Source organism: Oryctolagus cuniculus, chromosome 6 (genome assembly GCF_051225735.1).
Source record: "Oryctolagus cuniculus isolate XC-2025 breed Fujian yellow rabbit chromosome 6, ASM5122573v1, whole genome shotgun sequence".
Classification (NCBI taxonomy): domain Eukaryota; kingdom Metazoa; phylum Chordata; class Mammalia; order Lagomorpha; family Leporidae; genus Oryctolagus; species Oryctolagus cuniculus.
The window spans coordinates 123987668-124009995 of record NC_142872.1 but is presented as its reverse complement, the minus strand read 5'-3'; the positions used below and the strand labels follow the sequence as shown (position 1 = coordinate 124009995).

The 22328-nt window shown below is 49.9% G+C and overlaps 1 protein-coding gene across 1 annotated transcript in view; it reads right to left on the bottom strand.

Moving 5' to 3' along the window:
• Positions 1-22328, bottom strand: part of LAPTM4B (lysosomal protein transmembrane 4 beta) — a 71987-nt gene that overhangs the window by 42905 nt on the left and 6754 nt on the right. The window contains exon 2 of the mRNA XM_008255778.5: positions 3212-3323. Within this exon, the coding sequence (XP_008254000.2) occupies positions 3212-3323 (112 nt within the window). The remainder of the gene's footprint in view (positions 1-3211; positions 3324-22328) is intronic.

Sequence of the window (22328 nt, the reverse complement as noted above, 5' to 3'; positions counted from 1 at the left end):
AACTCTGGCAGGGGCTGGCGCTGTGGCATGGTGGGTAAAGCTGCCAGCTGCAATGCCATTATCTCATATGGGTGCTGGTTCGAGTCCCAGCTGCTCCACTTCCAATCCAGCTCTCTGCTATGGCCTGGGAAAGCAGTAGAAGATGGCCCAAGTCTTGGGCCCCGCACCCACGTGGGAGACCTGGAAGAAGCTCCTGGCTCCCGGCTCTGACTGTTGAGGTCAGTTGGGGAGTGAATCAGCAGATGGAAGATCTCTCTCTCTCTCTCTCTGACTCTACCTCTACCCATCCCTCTCTCTCTCTTTTTCTCTGCCTCTCTGTGTAACTTTCAAATAAATAAATAATCTTAAAAAACAAAAACAAAAACAAAAAAACTCTGGTGATTCGAACAAGGCACACAGTATTATTATCCCATCGCAACAGAGTCACGTCGTTCCAAGTTTCTTTTTTTTTCTTTTTTTTCTTTTTTGACAGGCAGAGTGGACAGTGAGAGAAAGACAGAGAGAAAGGTCTTCCTTTGCCGTTGGTTCACCCTCCAATGGCCGCTGCGGCCTGCGCGCTGCAGCCAGCACACTGCGTCTATCTGAAGGCAGGAGCCAGGTACTTATCCTGGTCTCCCATGGGGTGTAGGGCCCAAGCACTTGGGCCATCCTCCACTGCACTCCCTGGCCACAGCAGAGAGCTGGCCTGGAAGAGGGGCAACCGGGACAGAATCCGGCGCCCCGACTGGGACTAGAATCTGGTGTGCCGGCGCCGCAAGGCGGAGGATTAGCCTAGTGAGCCGCGGCGCCGGCCCCCAAGTTTCTTTCTCTAACGTCAACTACCCTAGAAGAAGAATCCTGCTACTGGAAACAGTATTATTTTTAAATGTCAATCAAACATGATATGTGTAGTTTTTTAAACTCAAGGGAAGGCAGGCAGAAGAGATATTAATTTAATATTCACGGAACCATTATCCTTCCCGGAAGAATGCATAAGCGTAATGGAGTTATTCAGACTACAGAGAATAAGAAATGTTATAGCAGAAGTCATGTCCCTGTCTGGCAAGGTGCCAAACCCCAGGATAATGAGGCCCTGACTTCTTTTAAGCTTTTTCTTTTTTTTAAGATGTATTTATTTTATTTTGAAAGAGTTATCAAAGAGAGGGGGAGAGACAGAGAGAAAAGGTTTCCATCTGCGGGTTCCCCAGATGGCCACAAAGCCAGGAGTTTCACCACATCCCCCATGCGGGCGGCAGGGGACCGGACACTTGGGCCACCTTCTACTGCTTTTCCCAGGCCATTAGCAGGGAGCTGGATGAGACGTGGAGCAGCCAGGACACAAACCAGTGCCCACAGGGGATGCCCGCAGCGTTGCAGGCAGCAGCTTTACCCGCTATGCCACAGCGCCAGCCCCACGCCCTGGCTTCTTACGGCTATGAACCCACCGCTGTGGAAGAAGACAGATACAAAGCATGCGCCGGCTTTCCTTCCTTCAGACCCGCTGTGCTCCGGCTCCTCCTCCTGACCTCTTAATGACAAGGGCTCCTCGAGGGCTCAGCCCTGGGACTCATTCCCTCGTCTCTCTGCTCTCCCCCGACACAAAAGCCACTTGCAGGCTGACAGCCTCCGAAGTGTGTCTCCGTCTGGACCTCTCCTCCGGCTGGCTGCAGACTCACATATCTGACCGCCTTTTAAAATCTGCTGTTACGCAGCTCGCACTTCACCGCAAACATTTCCAAACAACAACAGCTAACAAAATAGTGACTTACAATGGGCACTTTTCTTGATCCCACTGTATGTGCTTTTCATGTATTAACTTACTTATTCCTCAAAATGATCGATGCAAAGGGGGAGACGGATACCAGGACTGTCTTTCACAGGGAGACACCAGGGCACACAGAGGTCAAGGTCAGCACAAGTCACACATGGCAGCGCCAGGATGCAAACTGAGCTCCATGGCTCAGTGGGCTAAGCCTCCATTTACCACACCGCCATCCCATATGGAAACTCCAATCTGAGTTTTCCGGCTGCTCTGCTTCCGATCCAGCTCCCCGTTAATGCTCGTGGGAAGGCAGCAGATGATGGCCCAAGTGCTTGAATTCCTGCCACCCACACAGGAGACCAGGATGGAGCTCCTGGCTCCTGGATCTGCCTGGCCCAGCCCTGGCTGCTGTAAGCAACTGGGGAGTGAACCAGAGTATAAGGATCTCTGTCTTTCTGTTATTCTGCCTTTCAAATAAAACAAATAAATCTTTAAAAACCAGAGCTGAGCTCTGTGGCTGGAGTATACCCTCCTAACACTACGCTGCACTAAGACACTTCATTCAAAGTCTCCTTTTCTTCCCCCATCTCCCCACCCGCGTACTGAAGCTGGAACACACACAGCAGTCACGGCTTCAAAACCCCAGCCTCTCTCTATGCAGCCTGCTCAGCAGGGAACCATCCAAGAATGGCCTGTGGGGCCTCACATGCCCAAGCCCCCATACACGGCCTCCGCTCAGCAAGTCATCTTCCTAACACACGCCTGCAGGTACCCAAGCCCACAGAGTAAAATCCACAACTCCACCAAGTCTTTCAAACACTCCCAGTCTACCCTTAAACCCTCTCCCTGCTCACACATTCTTTTGCTCGAATGCATATGAAGTTCTCCAAAGCCAATGAGAACTCAGTGGACACGATGTTGCTTGTGGTGGCACGCGGCACTGACCTAGGCAGCTCGGACAGGGAACGGCTGCTATCATTAAAAGGTAACAGGGCTCTTAGAGCGGGCCCCCACACCCACACCTCTCTGTATGTTTCGACTTCCTGGGAAAAGGCCCTACATTCATCAAATAAGCAGAACGGAAAACGGTCACCTCCTGGAAGAAAGGGGACTACCGAAGCATTAGAGAATACACAGAGGGATACGCACGATCCTTTAAATCTCCCTTCTTGTCACTTACTCCTCCCCCTTCCAAGACCAAAAGGCCCCAAAAATCCACAACAAAGGAATACTTTTCAAAATAGAAAGTTAACATACAATGCAGGGGAGAGAGAACTTATTTAGATTCTTGCGCCTGAACAGAGGCAAACCATGTGCATTACGTATTTGTTCATATGATTTGGAACAAAGAAAAGTTATATTGGCCCATGGGGGCACACAAATCAATACTTGTGATTTAACAGGCAGGACAGGTGGCCAGCTTCCCTGCCTTGAAAATACCACGGGATCTGCAACTGCTGACGGACTCACTGGCATCATCCATGAACTCGATGTCGCCTCCTAGCTCAGAACCCGAGAAGTGGTACTGGTCGGGGTCAGCCAGCGCGCTCAGTAAAATCAGCAGGACCACGGCATTGATGATCTGCAATGAGAAAAAAAATAATAATTCAGGAACTCGGGGAGACGGTGTTTACAGTAAAGAAATTACAAGAGAGCTTCAAAGGCACTCAGCCCCACCCAGCAGGCAGCAGGAAAGGGGTCACAAGGCAGAGACACTGCCCGCCCACCTGGGCACCACCAGCCATGGCCCCTGGGTCAGGCCACCCACTGCACTGACAGCCCACACAAACCCAGGCGGCAGCTCCAATGCCAGGAGCAGGCTGGCCAACTGTACTCTGAAGATATAAAGGCCCACAACCCAAGACTTTCCAGGCAGGCCTGAGGCAGGAGACAGACAAGGGTTAACTCGGGAAGCTGAGAAAAGCAAATTCCGGAATGCTTTCATGGCTTTCACAGTTTGTCTCTTTCGCTCTACACTGCCTCCCTTATCCAAGACCTTGAGGCAGGAGACAAAAAAAGGGCTAAAGGAGAAGCTGAGAAAATGAAATCACCAGCTTGAAGACCCTTCGCTTAGAAGCTGTATAGAGATCTGGCGACAGCAGGTGGCCTGCAGACCACATGACTGACTGCACAGCCTCACAAAGGGCCCCGAACCCTTACAAACGTACAGCATTTTCCACGCTCTGGGCCTCGAGTCTCAGCTTCAACCTGAGCTTTGATTCTCGGCTTCTGCTCTCTTAAGAAGCGCACTTTTCCTATAATAAGCCTTAGCTGTTACACTTCTTGTCTATGTGAGCTGTGCTCCACTCACTGTCTAAAAAGAGCCAGCACCTGGGCCTCTGCTTCTTCCTCTCCGCTCAGACAACGATCCTACACTTTCCACCGGTTCAGCCCGCGGCAGCTTTGAGAGCATCACACAACTCGCTCTGGAGAAGGAAGGACTGAAGGGCAGAGCAGAGCCAGGATCCAATCCTGACCCAGTCCCCGTGACTCCCTGTCCCGCCCAAGCCCACGTTTGCAGTTGTCAGGGGTTCATCGCCTCGGGATGCTTCTACTTAGCTTGGCTACACAGAAATCATCTTCCTGAACATCTCCCACTTCTGCTCCCCCTCTTCTGTTCTCCAGCTTACAAAACAGCACCACTGGGGCCGGCGCTGTGGCACAGTTCCTTAGGCCACTGCTTGCTACGCAGGCATTCCAAAAGGGACTGACAGTTCAAGTTCCGGCTTCCAGTCCAGCTCCTCCCTGCTAATGCTCCTGAGACAGCAGCGGAAGATGGCCCAAGTGCTTGGACCCCTGCCGGCCATGTGGATGGAGTTCAGGCTCCTAGCTTCGGCCTGGCCCAGCCCGGGGCCATTGCAGCCACTGCGGAGTAAACCAGCAGACAGAAGATCTCTGTCTCTTCCTCTCTCTCTGTAACTCTGCCTTTCAAATAAATCAATGTTTTTTAAACAAAAATCCTTTTACTAACAATATGAACTATATATTGTTATAAAGAGCCAGATTTGAAAATTCAAGCATACTTCAAAAATCCAGTGGGAAAATGGAATAGAAAGGTAAATTTACTTTGGGGGAAAAATTTTTTTAAAGATTTATTTATTTATTTGAAAGTCAGAGTTCTACAGAAAGAGGAGAGGCAGAGGGAGATGGGGAGGGGGAGGGGAGAGAGGGGGGAAAAGGGGAGAGGGAGGGAAGGAGGGAAGAAGGGGGAGAGAGAGTCTTCCACCCACTGGTTCACTCCCTAGTTGGCTGCAACGGCCAGAACTGTGCCAATCTGAAGCCAGGAGTTTCTTCCGGGTCTCCCACGTGGGCACATCTACTGCTTTCCCAGGCCACAGCAGAGAGCTGGATCAAAAGTGGTGCAGCCAGGACTGGAACCGGCACCCACATGGGATGCCGACACTGCAGGTGGTGGCTCCACCTGCTATGCCACAGCGCCAACCCTGGTGCAAAAAATTTTGATACCCACATATTGTGTTATTCATAATACATATTTTCTGAAACTCCTGAAGTGCCTTGTACCTATCTACAGAAGGGGGTCACAGAGGCGGGTTGTTGCAAGATGTCTTCTCCAGAACTCATTTTGAACTGTTAATCTCAAGGGATTACTGTAGGATTATTCTCAGTTTGGAGCTATTTTTCTTCTTCCTCTATATTCCAAGTTGTCTAATACAGTCTGCTTTTTGGAAAAAAATATGAGAATAGCAATTCTCCAGAGTACACATACATATGACTAATTTAAATAGATACTGCAAACTGGTCCAAAAAAATGATAAGGTACAAATGGCATAATGGGAAATTACATAAGGCACGCTCCCCACTGTGGTTATTAGAACTACCAGCGTCCCACTTCCCTTCAGAGACCTCAGACACTTGGTAGAAGATTTTGGAGGAAATTTTTCAGCACATACATAAGTAAGGCTTAAAAGGAAGAACAGACTAGTCCCAAGGCTGGCACCATGATGTCTGGCAAAGACTTCATTTGATAAACTGCCCAGTTTTCTCGGCACTCCATACCCTCTGAATTCTGATCTTTGAAAAAGGCATGTGAGAGGCTAGCGCTGTGGCACAGAAGGTTAAGCCTCCACCCATATTGCCTGCATCCCATATGCGTGACGGTTTAAGTCCCAGCTGCTCCACTTCCCAACCAGCTGCCTGCTAATGGTCTGGGAAAGCAGTGGAGGACGGCCCAAGTGTTTGGGCCCCTGTACCCACGTGGGAGACCCAGAAAAAGCTCCTGGCTTTGGATATGGCCATTTGGGGAGTGAACCAGTAGATGGAAGACCTTTCTCTGTGACTCTCCCTTCTTCTATAACTCTGCCTTTCAAATAACAAAGACATCTTTAAAAAAAAAAAAAAAACGAAAAGAAAAGAGGTTGGCCGCCTGTAGCGCCAGCATCCCATATAGGTCCCGGCTGCTTCACTTCCAATCTAGCTCCCTGCTAATGTGCCTGGAAAAGCAGCGGAAGATGGCCCAAGTGCTTGGGCCCCTGCACCCACGTGGGAGACCAGGAAGAAGCTCCTGGCTCCTGGCTTTGGATTGGCTCAGCTCCAGCTGCTGCAGGCATTTGGGGGGTGAACCAGCAGATGAAGACCTCCCTCTCCCTCCCTCTCTCTCGCTCTCTCTCTCTCTCTCCTTCTCTGTAATTCTGCCTTTCAAATAAATATATCTAAAAAAAAAAAGAGAGAGAGAGAGAAAAGAAAAAAGAAAAAGGCATGTGAAATGGTATGGCTGAAACATCACAGGAATGTGTTTGACAAAGTATAAAGAACCACACAAAGGCCATGTATTCGGTGTTGTCACCGTAACAATGTAGGTTTAAGGATGAAGAGGAAAAAAAACTTACATTTGAGATTTGTGGGCGAAGCCCTAGCAGAGGAGTGGAGGAAGGAAGGGAGGGAGTGGGGAGAGGAGTCAGTCGTGAAGGGCCTGGGGCCAGATCTAGGGAGCTGGTGTTCGATTCTGGGCGATACAGGATGCCAGCGAGAGCATGACCGAAGGGAAGAGTGTCATCCGACCCGTGCAACACTGCCTGCCTCGCACTAGCCACTCAAGTTAGCTCCCCTTCTTGCCTTAATGAGAACCATATAAAGTTCCCGGCTGGCAGCTGGCGTCAGAAAATTACCAGTTTTCCTGATCTAAGCAGTGCTGTACAGCGGGTTTCCTGTCCTTTCGGTCCCAGTGGACCTGTCACCTCTTACTCAGCTAAGATTATCCCTCCCCCTGGTTTACTGGAATGCATCACCAGTTGCCTAAACCATGGGCAGCACTCCCGGGGGACTTGGGGGACTCAGGGGACACACAGCACACACCCATGTTCACACACAGCACAGAGCAGTCAGCATGCTCTGAGCTCCAAGACCTTCCTGAAGCCTGGGCTGAGATGACGGGGAACTGCCACAGCGGCTGGACAGACAGGAAGGTTGCGGAGCCTGGGACATGTGGGCAAGAGCCAAGCCCACCCATGAGCAAGGCCCCTGGCACAGGGCCTGTCCTGAGAGCAGCAGGTGGCTCTGTCGGGTTGGAACTCAGGGTGTACGGAGGAAAATGCTAAGGGGTGAAACCAGAGGTGCAGGACAGGGACAGAGGGGAGGAATCGAGGGCTTTATTCCGGTTCTTAATGGAGACGCCCTCAAGGTTTCGGGGGTAGAATACCACACAGTCAAGTATCAGGAAGCACCAAGTGGCAGAGGTGGGGAGGCAGAACTTGATCTGCAGCCGCCTGCAATCCTCTGGCTGGGGGCGCAGTGAGAGTTCCCATTGCTTCATTTCTGGGTCTGGTGACTTGTTACCTTGCGCGTAGGCAGGCAAGATGAAGTGAGGTATCTTAGGCACTAGGCGTGGGGCAGCCACGGTCTGATGCTTAGGGCCTTTTTGCAGATGGCATGAGGTGCTAGGGATGTAGTGACGGACCAGATGCAGAGATCAAAGGAAGGGAAGCCAGCGAGAGACCCTGAGATCCGAGCCTGGGACACGGGTCTTCCTTGTCACTACTGAACCAAGGACAGCGGTCAGAAGGGCTGTTTATGACGAGGTCGATGCTAGACACAGTGCACCGAGAGCACCTGCCAGCTGCCCGAACGCTCCCATTATCAGCCTGCCCCTCTGGCCTCCAACCCTGCTCTACCCTCCTTATTCAGCCCTGGGTCCCCATGTCTGCCCTGCTTTCTTCCGTGTGCCTGCCCGAGCTCTGACAGCCTGGCGCTAGTCTTTCCAGTCTCTTGCTCAGTCTCTGTACCACTTCACACAGGTCTTGGTCTCTGCCTGGCTCTTGGCGGGATCACACCTGCCCTGTGCCCTCTCCTCCTCTGCTCACAACCGCCGACTGTAGTCCTGGGCCAAGTCCCCGTCGGGGTGCCCTTATGGGACAACCCGGACGAGACGGTCAGCTCAGCCCACTCACACGTCTGAATCACAGAGTGATGTGCACGTCCATGCGTGTCCATGCATGTCCATGTGTCTCCCTGCGGTGTCACGTCGAGACTTGGTCGTTAGATGGGAGCCTCACACACCACAGAGGGATGATCCTTGAGGAGCTGGGTCTCTGCAAAGGGCTCGGGGCCAGAGGAGCCACGTAGTGACCACACATGGTCTGATGGGAAAGGTCAAGGGTCACACAGAGCCCCAAGAACACTGGGTAAAAACCATTTCCAAAATAGAGAATATGGAAAAAGCACTCACTCATCAGTTCTGACCAAAAAAATGAAAGATACCCGCCAACAAGAACCACGGGGACGCCAAGAGCAGCCGGCGGCGGGCTACATAATGCCCACGGTTCATTGACTCGTCTAAGGGGTGTTTATGTTCGGCTGCCACCCACTTCCACTGGGGTTTTCCTTGTCTGGGTGTGTCGTGGACAAACCGGTGCTGTTTGTTCTACTGACAGGCTGTTCCTGGGGTGGCACCTGGCTTTCCTGGTTCTGGACAGGACTGCTCCCTAAACGTAAATAAATCCACCTTCTGTCCCATTACTTAAGAGGTGTAGGCCGTGGGACACACTCCAGGCATCTGAAGAGCTTTTCACCCTTAAATCATCTATCAGATCCCAAACAAAGAGAGGCACCGGCAGCTGGCACTGAAAATGTCACTGTCACCTCTGCTTTTTCAAAAGCCTCAATAAAAGAAGCTTGGGGACACTCAAGTGGACTGAGGTTGTAAGAACACATCAGAGATTTATATAGAACACAAAATGATCACTGCACACTTACTGATAATGAAAACCTGAAAGTTTCCAGTTAAATAATATTAAAGCCAAGTAACAGAATCCTAGCAAACACTAAAAACATGTATTAACATGTATTAAAAAAAAAAAGATTTTCAGGGCTGGTGCTGTGCTATAACACATAAAGCCGACCGCTGCAGTGCCAGCATCCATATGGGTGCAGGTTCAAGTCCCGGCTGCTCTACTTCCAATCCAGCTCTCTGCTATGGCCTGGGAAAGCAGTGGAAGATGGCCTAAGTCCTTGGGCCCCTGGACTGCATAGGAGACCTGGAAGAAGCTCCTGGCTCCTGGCTTCAGATCAGCACAGCTCAAAAACCCTCTATCAAGCAACAAATGTATGTAAGGCCATATGCTAGGCACCATGTATAAATAATCGCAAACCTCCCACGTTAGCCTATGACCTCGTAAGGAAGATGTTCACATAGGATGGTCCATTCAGGATGAAAACATGGTTACAGAGCACTGGGGGCCTCAGGGCGGGGCTGGGGGGTAGCAGCTGAAAGATGTCACAGAGAGGCAACATTATGAATACCAGAAAGTAATAGACATTTAGAAATCTTGAGAGACAATATGATACCACAAATAATTTTAGGGTATCAGACCAAGTGACTAAGAACTGTTAATTAAAAACCGCAGGGAACATAAACACGAAAGTGAGCCTCTCACTCTGAACTGGACTAAAATGGCAGCCAAAGGACGGGTGTTGTGACACAACAGGATAAGCCACTGCCTGAGAGACCCAAATCCCCTATCAGAACGCCCGGGTTCTAGTTCCGCCTCTGCTTCGACCCAGCTTCCTGATAATGGGCACCCTGGAAGGCAGCAGGTGATGGGTTAAGTACATGGGTTCCTGCCAGCCACGTGGAAGACCCAGTTCCTGGCTCCTGGCTTCCACCTGGCACTGTCTTGGCTATCATGGGCATCTGGGGATAGATCAGTTTCTCTCTCCCCCCTTCTCTGTTAGACTGCCTTTCACATAAATGAAAACAATAAAAATTTTAAATAAAGTGTTAGCCAGCGATTTAAGGTACCAAAGGATAGACAGTGAGACAGAGTATAAGCTGAATGATAGGTCGCTACTGCTCATTAAAGATGCATTTTAGTGGGCAAATTGGAAAAATATATCCTAGATGGTTTTCTCCCCAGATTCAATCAGATGGTCTGATTCACAGGGCTGGCACTGTGGCACAGAAGGTTAGGCATCCACCTGCGGTGCCAGCATCCCATAGGGGTGCCACTTCAAGTCCTGGCTGCTCCACTTCCAATGCAGCTCCCTGTTAATGTGCCTGAGAAAGCAGCAGTCGATGCCAAAGTGTTTGGGCACCCATGTGGGAGACCTGGATGAAGCTCCTGGCTCCTGGCTTCAGCTGGCCCAGCCCAGGCCTATTACAGCTATTTGGGGGAGTGAACCAGCAGATGAAGATCTCTCTCTGTCTCTCCTCCTTTCTCAGTAACTCTGCTTTTCCAATCAAAAAAGGAAGGACTGATGCAGGACTCCCTAGGGCAGACAACAAAGGAAACAAAATGGGGGTGGGAGGAGTCATTTGCTTCTTTGATAGATAAAACTTTGTTGGCCAACACTGTCCAGAGGGCTTTGTTTTAGGGGAATTCCGGGCGCAGGCAGGGGAATTCCAGGTCTGGGGCAGGTGGTGACTAACAGCCGCAGACCACCTGGAGCCCAGCTGGCCACCATAGACACTCCCTAAAGAGCACGGCAGCACCAGAGGCAGCACCAGAGGCAGCACCAGACGGTCAACGGAAGGTCAGGAGCACCACTGACTAACCAGGTTCTTGAAGATGAGTTGATCACCCACCTCTCACCCCCATTTTCCATCTATAAAAACCTTCACCCCTGATGCACTAGGGAGCCTGGGAATTAAGCAACAGCTACTCCACTCCTTGCTGTGTGCTTTGCAATAAACACCTACTCTCCCCCCACCACCCCATGTCAGCGATTGGCTTGCTGCGTGCCAGGTGAGTGGACCCAGGTTTGGTGGTTCTATAACAACACCCCCAACTAGTTTGGGGTGGTGGTAGGGGAGAGATTGTTCGGCAACAAGACCAAGGTTGCCCCAAGAGTCACAGGGCGGGGGCGGCATTGTGGCATAGAGGGTAAAGCCACCACCTGTGACACCCACGCTGCATAAGAGCACCAGTTCAACTCCAAAACTGTTGAGTCTCTGAATGGGAAGAGACAGGCCCAGCCCAGGGCTCAGCTAAACATGGGCGATGGAGACCTCAATTCTGTGCATTAAAAATGTGAAGGCTGGGCACCAGAAAAGAGAAACATATAAAGTGCAAAATGGCTAAATTAATTTCCAGGGCAGAAGCACAGCGCTCTTAGGTCTGTTAGCTATCTGTAACCAGCCCCCTGCAACAACTTGGCCTAACAGAAAATAAACTCTGAAAGACTATTGGAAGTTGTCATTCCTACAACTGCCCAAAGTGAATCTCACAGAACAGCTTTACTAATGAACATGAACAGACATAACCGACAACCAACCTGATACAAAGTTCTCATGCCACTCAAGACTACTATGCTTTAGAAGTAAACCTTCCGCCGGCGCCGCGGCTCACTAGGCTAATCCTCCGCCTTGCGGCGCCGGCACACAGGGTTCTAGTCCCGGTCGGGGTGCTGGATTCTGTTCCGGTTGCCCCTCTTCGAGGCCAGCTCTCTGCTGTGGCCATGGAGTGCAGTGGAGGATGGCCCAAGTGTTTGGGCCCTGCACCCCATGGGAGACCAGGAGAAGCACCTGGCTCCTGCCATCGGATCAGCGCGGTGTGCCGGCCGCAGCGGCCATTGGAGGGTGAACCAACGGCAAAAAGGAAGACCTTTCTCTCTGTCTCTCTCACTGTCCACTCTGCCTGTCAAAAAAAAAAAAAAAAAAAGAGAAGTAAACCTTCCCACTTTTTTAGAATTTTATTTATTTATCTTATTTGAAAGGCAGAGAGAGACAGAGGGAGATCTCCTGTGTGCTGGTTCTCTCTCCAAAGGCCTACAACAGCCAAGGCTGGGCCAGCTCAAAGCTAGGAACCTAGAACACAATCTAAGTCTCCCACATGGATGGCAGGGACCCAACTATTATCACTGCCACTATTAATTAGGAAGATAGAAATTAGCCTGTGTGTGTGTGGAGGGGGCCTAAGGAAAACAAAGCACCTGCAACAGGAACGGAGCAGCTTCCGAAGCACCTGGAAGCAGCCCAGTACTTCATCCAGCAAGTCCCGCCCTTCCCCCTATAACTTACAGGAGGTCCCAGTCCTCCTCCACCCCTCCAAGGAAAGCACTCCTGGAGAATCCGGGGCCAGTGGGCTACCCAGTCTGATTACACTGGGTAATAAAACCTTGGGAGAATTTCAGCCATTTCATGCCCGGCAAACCCTTTGTCCATGAGAAGGTGGGAGTGAGGAAGAGAAAGGGTGGGAAGAACTGGACCCCATTCCCTTATAAGCCTCAGTCCTTCGCTGAGATGCCCACCTGGCCTGCCGGGTGTATTCTCTTCATTAAACTTTATCACCAGGCTTTAGCCCAGTCTCAACGGCTGGGCACTCTCTCTGATCCATTTGGAGAGAGGCCCATCAGTTCTGGCGGATGCTCCACCTCATTAAACCTTGCTACCTGCTTACCACTCCTCTCTGTCTCACACCTGGAATTCCTTTCTTAGAGGAACAGCAAGAATCTCTATTCCAGCCACCCCCAGTAACGCTGCCTCCCAGGGTGCACATCAGCCAGATGCTGCACTGAAGCATAGTAGCTAGGATTCAAAGCAGTGACTCCAATACGGGATGCCAGCACCGTGCCAATCATGCACTTAACCGCTGCACCAAACACCCCCTCCAGGGCTAATATCTTCCAACAAACTGGCAAAACACCCAACATGTCCAAAAACAAAAAATTTTGAAAGACAACATACCATTTTTCTAGAATTCAAACAAAAGGCTGCTAAAGTACGATAATAGCTACCTTTTAAAAAAACAGTCCGTTGCTGTGACATAAAGGGTAAAGCCACCAACTGCAGTGCTGGCATCCCATATGGGCACTGGTTCAAGTGCTGGCTGTTTCAGCTCCCTCCTAAAGCACCAGGGAAAGCAGTGGAGGATGGTCCAAGTCCTTGGGCCCCTGCACTACATCGGAGACCCAAAAGAAACTCCAGGCTCCTGGCTTCAGACTGGCCCAGCTCTGGCCATTGAGGTCATTGGGGAGTGATTGGAAGTTTGATGTATCTCTCTCGCTCTAACTCTGCCTTTCAAGTAAATAATTATTTAAAAAAAAAAAAAAAAGGCCGGCGCCGCGGCTCAATAGGCTAATCCTCCGCCTAGCGGCGCCGGCACACCAGGTTCTAGTCCCGGTCGGGGCGCCGGATTCTGTCCCGGTTGCCCCTCTTCCAGGCCAGCCCTCTGCTGTGGCCAGGGAGTGCAGTGGAGGATGGCCCAGGTGCTTGGGCCCTGCACCCCATGGGAGACCAGGAAAAGCACCTGGCTCCTGGCTCCTGCCATCGGATCAGCGCGGTGCGCCGGCTGCAGCGCGCCGGCCGCGGCGGCCATTGGAGGGTGAACCAACGGCAAAGGAAGACCTTTCTCTCTGTCTCTCTCTCTCACTGTCCACTCTGCCTGTCAAAAAAAAAAAAAAAAAAAAAAAAAAGTCGAACCAAACACAGTGATATACTATAGTGTAACCATCTCTAAGACAAAGAAAGGATTTTAATAATGCTAAATTGCTGAATAATGATTTCGCCTTTCCATATATAAAGTTTACACCATAAGTATGCATTACTATATATCTAGATAAAGGAGCAGTCTTCATGGAAGATCCAGATGGAGTTCTGGTTTCCTGGCATCAGCCTGACCCAACCATGGTGTTGCAGCCATTTGGGAGTGAACCAGCAGATGGAAGATCTCTCTCTCTCCCCCTTTCAAATAAGTGATCTTTCAAAATAAATAAATAAGAGAAAACAGTATCAGATTACTTCAAAAGTATGGCCTCTGAAGACCACAGTTCTCAGCTATTCCCAAAGTAAATAAAAAAAAGATCACCTAGTAAGTTATTATGTACTACTAATATAAACACAAAACCACCTTTTCTATTCCTTTTTAAAATCTATTTATCTATTTTGAAAGTCAGAGTTACAGAGACAGGAGGAAAGAAATCTTCCATCTACTGGTTCATTCCCCCAGATGGCTGCAACAGCCAGCATTGGGCCAGGACAAAGTCCAGAGTTTCATCCAGGTCTCCACATGGGTGGCAGGTGCCCTGGGTCTCCAACCATCTTCTGCTGCTTTTACCAGGTTGTTAGTAGGAAGCTGCATCAGAAGTGGAGAAGCTGGGACACGAACTGGCACCAATATGGGGTGCCAGCATCACACGTGGCATCTTTACCTGCTCCTATCTTTTCTAGTCTTGCTTACACACTTCTTCCAGAATATTACAAAGATTGCTTTGTTGAATAGCTTGTGAAGGAATAAAAGTAATCAAATTGCTAACTATATGAAGATTGTAAGAAAGGAAGTAATATGCATCTTGCCTAAGTACTGCACCTGTTATAACCACTGTGTTTATATCATATGAAAGTGAATTAAAAGCTAATGTGCCTGAGAAAGCAGTGGAAGATGGCCTCAGTGCTTGGGTCCCTGCCACCCTTGGGAGACCCAAATGGAGCTCCAGGATTCTGGTTTTGGCTGGGCCTAACCATTTAGGGAGTGAACCAGTGGATGGAAGATTTCTCCCTCCTTTTTTCCTCCCTCTCTCCCTCTCTCCGTCTCTCCCTCTCTTCCTCTTTCCCTCCCTCCCCCTCTCTTCCCTCTCTCTTCTCCCCATCCCTCTTGTAAGTCTCCCTTTCAAATAAATAAAACAAAACAAAAAAAAAGTAAATGAAAGTGAATTAAAAGGCCGGCACCACGGCTCAATAGGCTAATCCTCCACCCACGGCGTGGGCACACCAGGTTCTAGTCCCAGTTGGGGCACCGGATTCTGTCCCAGTTGCTCCTCTTCCAGGCCAGCTCTCTGCTGTGGCCCGGGAAGGCAGTGGAGGATGGCCCAAGTGCTTGGGCCCTGCACCCCATGGGAGACCAGGAGAAGCACCTGGCTCCTGGCTTCAGATCAGCGCGGTGCGCCGGCCGCAGCAGCCATTGGGGAGTGAACCAACACAAAAAGGAAGACCGAAGACCTTTCTCTGTCTCTCTCTCTCACTGTCCACTCTGCCTGTGGGGAAAAAAAAAAAAAAAAAAAAAAAAAAAAAACAGAAAAATGCCAGAGAAGATAACACTATCTTAAGAACAAAAAAAGACTGTTAAGCCAAAAAGGCAGAGCAATCAAGACTGAGGCCTAACAATGGACCATACAGAAGCAGGCATCTCTGTTTAAGCATAGTTGGATGAGGACAAGTTCTCCTGGCCTGAAGATTTGTCACTCCTGGTGTGAAATCAGACTCACCAGGCTGTCTAGATGGACAAGACAGTACTCAAATCAGCCCACAACAGTAATTTAGTGTCCTCTAATGGAAAAGAATGCACAGGCCTTGTAACCGAATTCCATCGATCCCTAGTAACCTTTGATGTAGATTTACCAGGTCTCAGTATGTCTTCCCAAGCTTGCAACATTCAGCTCGCAATTCCTCTGTAACGCTGACCTCACATGAAGTCAGGGGAACAGCACAACTGTCCCTGTCCTCAATAGCTAACATCTCAGTGCTGGCCTCTGTTGAGAGCTCTTAAGAGAACTCACAGGCAGAGTCCACCCCCCCCCCCCAACACACACACAACAGCCTTGAAATCCACTAACCACCTGGCCAGCACGCGGCTCACTAGGCTAATCCTCCGCCTGCGGCACCAGCACCCCAGGTTCTAGTCCCAGTTAGGGCTCCGGATTCTGTCCCGGTTGCTCCTCTTCCAGTCCAGCTCTCTGCTGTGGCCCGGGAAGGCAGTGGAGAATGGCCCAAGTGCTTGGGCCCTGCACCCGGAGGGGAGACCAGGAAGAAGCACCTGGCTCCTGGCTTCAGATTGGCACAGCGCGCCGGCCATAGTGGCCATTTGGGGGGTGAACCAACAGAAAAGGAAGACCTTTCTCTGTCTCTCTCTCTCACTAGGAGGGAGGGAGGGAGGGAGGGAGGGAGGGAGGGAGGGAGGGAGGGAAGGAAGGAAGGAAGGAAGGAAGGAAGGAAGGAAGGAAGGAAGGAAGGAATTCACTAACCACTGCTAAGGCTGACATGCCACCATGGGTCTTGCATTGAGATGTAGTTCAGAACTTCAAGCCTTGACCAAAGAAAAGGGAAGTCCAGTCTACCCCTAGACCCAGGCAGACTGGAACCCACTTCTTGCCATTCCAAAGGAAACATGCTGGCCCCATCACTGATCAACAGCTGGTCATGCGCACTGCGCACTAGCCAACAGAGGCACACAACACCAGCTGATCAAGCACTGCTCAGCCCCAACTCTGGACCCTAACATTCACCACCTTTACTCCCTCGGGGAGTCTGGGAATCGAGCGATAGCTGACCGGCTCCTTGCTCTGCGCACTGCAATAAATAAAACCTACTCTTCCAGACTGGCTTACCGCAAGCCAGGCAAGCACACCGTCTGGGAGTTATACAGCAACTCCTCCGACCAGTTTTGGGGATGTTCTAAAGGAGCCTAAGGATTGGGATATTCACCTCAATATTTGCCCAGTAAATTTTCAAAAATTGGCCTCCTGGTTTTATAGGCCAGTTACCCTGGGATCACCTGATGTAAAATTGATACGGGTTGGCAAGGAGCTAAGGACTGCTACGATGCTAGCACTGTACACGGCCCAAAACGCAATACCTGCTGTGCCTATTCAACACCCACTCCTCATCATGTGCCACATGCCGAGACACCTTCCTGGAAACCACCATGTGTGCTGCAGCCCCACCCCAAACCCTGCCTCCTCTGAACATTCAGTCGGGCCCTGCCCTGAGCCGCAACTCTTATCCTATAGAAAGCAAGACCCCAGCCACAGTAGGGGCAATTCTCCCTCGTGAGGTTGCCGGCACTTGTTGCAGGGAAACTAGGCAGGGAAGTTAGGTAGGAACACACGAGCTGGGATTTCTACCAGTCTGGCACTGTAATTCTATCCCCTTACTTGTCAATCTAGTAGGCCTACTTTCCCATGATACACCTGTGTCTCATCCAGGACTAGGAAGGAGGAGACGCCATGATGGCCATGTGGAAGTTAAATACCATGGGGAGGTGCCATAGAAAGCCTTATGTACATCAAACTCCACCCCCTCTGTATATTCAGTTAGGGCACCACCCCCATCTCATAAAAGAGACTGATAAAGTAGGAGGGGCTTCAGAGCCATGCTCCATGTCCCCTCCCCACTCTCCCTCCTCGTAGGCAACTCTCTCGCCCACTTGTGTGAATGTATACCCCCTCTCTCACTTTTAAATAGATCCTGCTCTCATGTGTGCACCACATTTATGCCACTGCTTTGAATTCTTACCTCTGGGGGGCCAAGAACCTGGAACAGACCAAGATCCTTAGACACAGGCCCATAACACAGTCACATGTGAGTCTGTACTATCCCTTTGCTTTCCATAAATTCCACTTTCCAGGGCACCTCCACCATTGCCTACAGCTGTATTCTTAATAAGTGGGAAGACAAGAACCTGGAGTAAATGGGGGGTGGGGGGAGACGGACCCTTTCTAACCCTAGCAGGGACTCTCTCTGCCCTAAATAAAACCAAGCGTTCAACCTAAGGGCAGCGACAAGATCACATCCCTGCTCCATGAAGGCTGAGGGTTCACGACGTTAGGGTCGACCCTGAGGTATTCCATCTGCCCCTGCCTAATGTCTCTTTCTTCCCCACTCTATCGCACCTCCATTTTGCAAGTCCAAGCCCTCTACTGAGTCAACGCAGGTATCAGACCTTACTCTGTGGCAAGGAGCTCCTGCTTCACCACCATTGCACCATCCAACAAGCTCCCTGAGTAACTGCAGCAGTTTAAGGCTAATATGTTAAAAAGGGAGGGGGGGGTGGCAGTGGCATTGTGGCACAGCAGGCAAGGCTGCTGCCTACAACACCTGCATCCCATATGGGCACTGGTTCCAGTCCCAGATGCTCCACTTCTGATCCAGCTCCCTGATAATGGCATGGGAAAAGCAGCAGAAGATGGCCCCAAGTGCTTGGGCCCTTGCCACCCATGTAGGAGACCCAGGTGAAGCTCCTGGCTGCTGGCTTCCGCCTGGCCCAGCCCTGGCTGTTACAACAATTTGGGGGAATGAACCAGCAGACAGAAGATCAAGATCGAGCGCTCTCTCTCTCTCTCTCTCCACCTCTCCCTGACTTTCAAATAAATAAGTAAATCCTCAGAAAAAAAAAAAAAAAGGAAAGTTCAGTCTTATTAACGAATAAATCATATTCTGCTCTTAAACAAAAACCACAGGAAGCCATTGTTTTAGACTAAGCCCCTGCACCAGACCTCACAGGCTAAAAACCAAAATGCAGTCACACCCACACTAAAGGTCACCAGGCTGAAACTAAGTGGTTTATCTGATCTTCCAAGACAGTCAGGATTAGAGAGATAACAGCCACTTTTCCCAAACAAGCCAGCTTCAGCAAGATAGCCAAGTTCCCTCTGCCTAATCCTTACACAAAGGGTGACCTGCGGGAGCCTGAGGTTAACCCATCAGTTAGGTCTCTATTGTTCTGTCTTCCAGTCCTGGATTTACAAGGAAAACCAGTACCAGTCTGCTTTTCACTCCTAGTTCCTGCTTTCTCCAGCCCTTTTCCATCTGTAAAACCCAGCTCCTGGGAGCAGGGATTCTCTTTTAAAGGATGAAACAGTCAACGGAGGGCCGGGGCTGGTTGGGAATTTCGGTTTTGACAGAGCCAGCGTGTGTTTTGGCCCCACACACTTCCCCAAATGACAATTTTCCTGTGGAAGCCGCGGCAGGCAGCAGCGGACGGCAGAGGCAACCCTACACCCTTCAAAGCTGCAGGACAATAGAAGTGTAACCTCGGCTCAATTTTCATTTAGCTTCCAGTAAGATGGGGTTAACCAGTTTACAGCTCTTTAGCAATCCCCCTCCAGGCTTGCCACGGAGCAGGAAGGAAGAGGAAGAAGCCAGGGCTTACTGTGTACCCATCAGCATCTCTTTAATGAGCAATAAAACTGAAAGGAGGGGGTGGATAGGGGGAGTTATGGCCTCTTCTTTCAAGGCCAAAATTCAAAAGTAAGTTCGCAGAACACACGCTTCACACTTCCAGTTAAACACAATACACACTGCAATGAAAAACTCCCATCAACCACTTTAATACTTGATGCTTTTAGTTTCCCAGGGAGGCTGATTTTTTTTTTCTTTTTAAAGACTTATTTATTTGAAAGGCAGAACTAGCAGGGCAGGGAGCTCTTCTATCCACTAGTTTACCCCCCCAAATGGTTGCATTGACTGGGGCTACACCAGGGGCAGGTCAGGGGCCTGGAACTCCATCCAGGTCTCCCATGTGGGTGGCAAGGGCGCAAGTGCTCAGGCCACGTTCTGCTGTCTCCAAGGTGCCTTCCGCAGGGAGTTGGATTCAAAGTGAAGCAGCCACACTGGAACCAACACTCACATAGGATGCCAGCACCACAGCTGGTAGTCTAACCTACTGAGCCACAACTGCAGCCCTAACATTGATAAACAATAAACAGATATAAACTTTTTTTCTTGGCCTTTAAAGCAGCGGAAGACGGCCCAAGGACTTGGGTCCCTGCAACCCACGGGTGAGACCCGGATGGAGTTCCTTAAGTGACACCCTGACAGGAGGGACTCCATTTCAGAGCACCCAGGACTCCATCCTGAGAAAGCACCCCCTACTGTGACACCGTGGTCTGAAACCAACTCTGTCTAAAACTAAGACAAGAGCAGCACACTACATTCCGCTTGGCCGAACACAGAAATCCCCTAGCATGATCGCTGGAGCTCAAAACAGATAGGTTGAACTTGGACTAATGTCAAGACTGTAATCTGTATGTGTCCCACACACAATTTAGGTTGGCACCTGGCCTAATGTCAGGATTGTAATTGATATTGTTTCCCATATGCTTCAGGTCAGCTTGACCCTCGTAACAATTCCTCCTCCCCTCCTTGTGGTTTTTGCCTTTATAAACCCTGTTGCTTTTGAGATTCAGGGTCAATAGTTCTTTAGAGTGCAAGCCCCCTCTCCATCGCTTCAAAGTTTATCAGCACGTGGCACTCCTCTGTTGGCACTGGCTCAGGCACAACACTCCAGTCTCATGGCTTCAGCCGGGCTGTTACAGCCATCTGGGGAGTGAACCAGCAAATGGAAGATCTACTTCTCTCTCTGTCTCTCTCTCTATCAAATAAAATTTAAAAAAAAAATGTTTTAAAGTTCTGATGACTAGCTAATCCTAACAGCATAAACAAGGACAAAAGATATTAAACATCACTGAAATCTCCATCAGCCAATATCTTACAGAGCTGCACTTGAGCCTTTATACAGGGGTGGGGTTGGGCTTGTATTTTTTTTTAATTTACTTATTTACTTAAAAGAGTTACACAGAGAGAGAAGGAGAGGCAGAGAGAGAGAGAGAGAAAGAGAGAGAGAGAGAGAGGTCTTCCATCTGCTGGTTTACTCCCCAGTCGGCCACAATGGCCAGAGCTGTGCCAATCCAAAGCCAGGAGCTTCTTCCAGGTCTCCCATGTGGGTACAGGAGCCAAGCACTTGGGCCATCTTCCTCTGCTTTCCCAGGCCATAGCAGAGAGCTGGATCAGAAGAGGAGCAGCCAGGACTAGAACCAGCGTCCATGTGGGATGCCGGCACTGCAGGCAGCAGCCTTACCAGCGGCAGCTTTACCCACTACGCCACAGCGCCGGCCCTGGGCTTGTACTTTTAAAAACATCTAACATCCCTCAGTTTCCAAACGTATTCAATCCCTTAAATCACATGGAGAAAGAATGGGTGGCAAGAAAGACTAGTTTAAAGATTGGTATTTTTTTCACATTATTAGCAAACAGAGACCAGGGCTGGAAGAACTGGCACCTGCCTTGTCTCTTATCTAGGGGATTATGACACTACCTGGCCTCCAGCCAGCTAAAACATCCTGCCATTTTAATCTTCCTTGAAAACTGCTTTGATCCTATCACCTCATTCTAAATTCCTCAAGGATTTCCCGCTGCCTACAGAGCAAAATCCTAACTCTGTAGCCTAATGTTAGTCCTTCTGGATCTGCCGTGGGAGCAAAGATGCCAGGCAGCAAGGGTTACGTAAGTACCATGAATCACCCATGGTTTGCTGGGGAATCACAGGCCAAGTCATCGAATCTGACAACTGGAAACTATTCATGGCACATGAGGCTACCTCCACCTATCCTGCCTGACCCAGAGGTGCTTTGAGGTTTCAGTGGGAAGAAATGTGAGAGCACACTAAAAACTATTAATCACTCTACAAACACAAAATGCCAGTTTTCTCATCACATTCCCAGACACACCGCCCTCCACCTTCCAAAAAAAAGTCATAACACCAGCACTGGATACGAAGAGAACCATCAAGCTTGGGGCCACAAGCAAGCTGTGACTTTGAAAGTGAGCCATCGAGTTGATTAGGTGAAGAACCGGGTCACAACGCCAGTGAGACCAAGTTGAACTCTTTCATCCTTTAAAATCTGCTACATGACCAACTACCCTGAGAATCATGTCTGGCACAAAAAGTTATTCATTGTGTATGTACTGAGGGCCTAGGTCCCTAAAATAAGATGGAGTGATTTTTTTTTTTTAAAAATGAAGCTACGTAAGTACAAAGGCTCCAAAGACTGATGCTTCCAACTACCAGTAGCAGCGGTTACACAGCAAAAGATACCGGAAAGCAAAAAGTGTGCTTGCACATTCTGATGGTACTTAAGTAAACCAAATGCCCTAAGAGCTGTGGACCCTACCCTAAGGAGGGTGGCAAGCCTCTTTCACTCTTCTCCAAACATTCCCCCTCCTCCTCCCATGGAAGTCTGATTCTTTGCTACATATAAAGCTAACCACACCTGCCGTTCACAGCCCTCCTACTCTATAGTTCAAGGGCAAGAGGCTAGCCCAGACCTAAGCATATCAAGATCCAGTCGTGTGTCCCTGGCCCCAGTGTTTGGTTCAGGGATAGGCAAATAACTTAAGCTTGTCAAATCTGAATGAATCAGGATTTAGGGCTTAAGTACTGGCTTGCAACTGTCACAGTCATGCATATCAAAAAGGAGGACAAGGGGCTGGAGCTGTGGCGTAGTGGGTGAAGCCACCAGCATTCAATATGGGTGCCAGTTCAAGTCCTGGCTGCTTCACTTCCCATCCAGCTCTCTGTTATAGCCTGGGGAAACAGCAGAAGATGGCCCAGGTCCTTCGGCCTCTACACCCACGTGGTTTCAG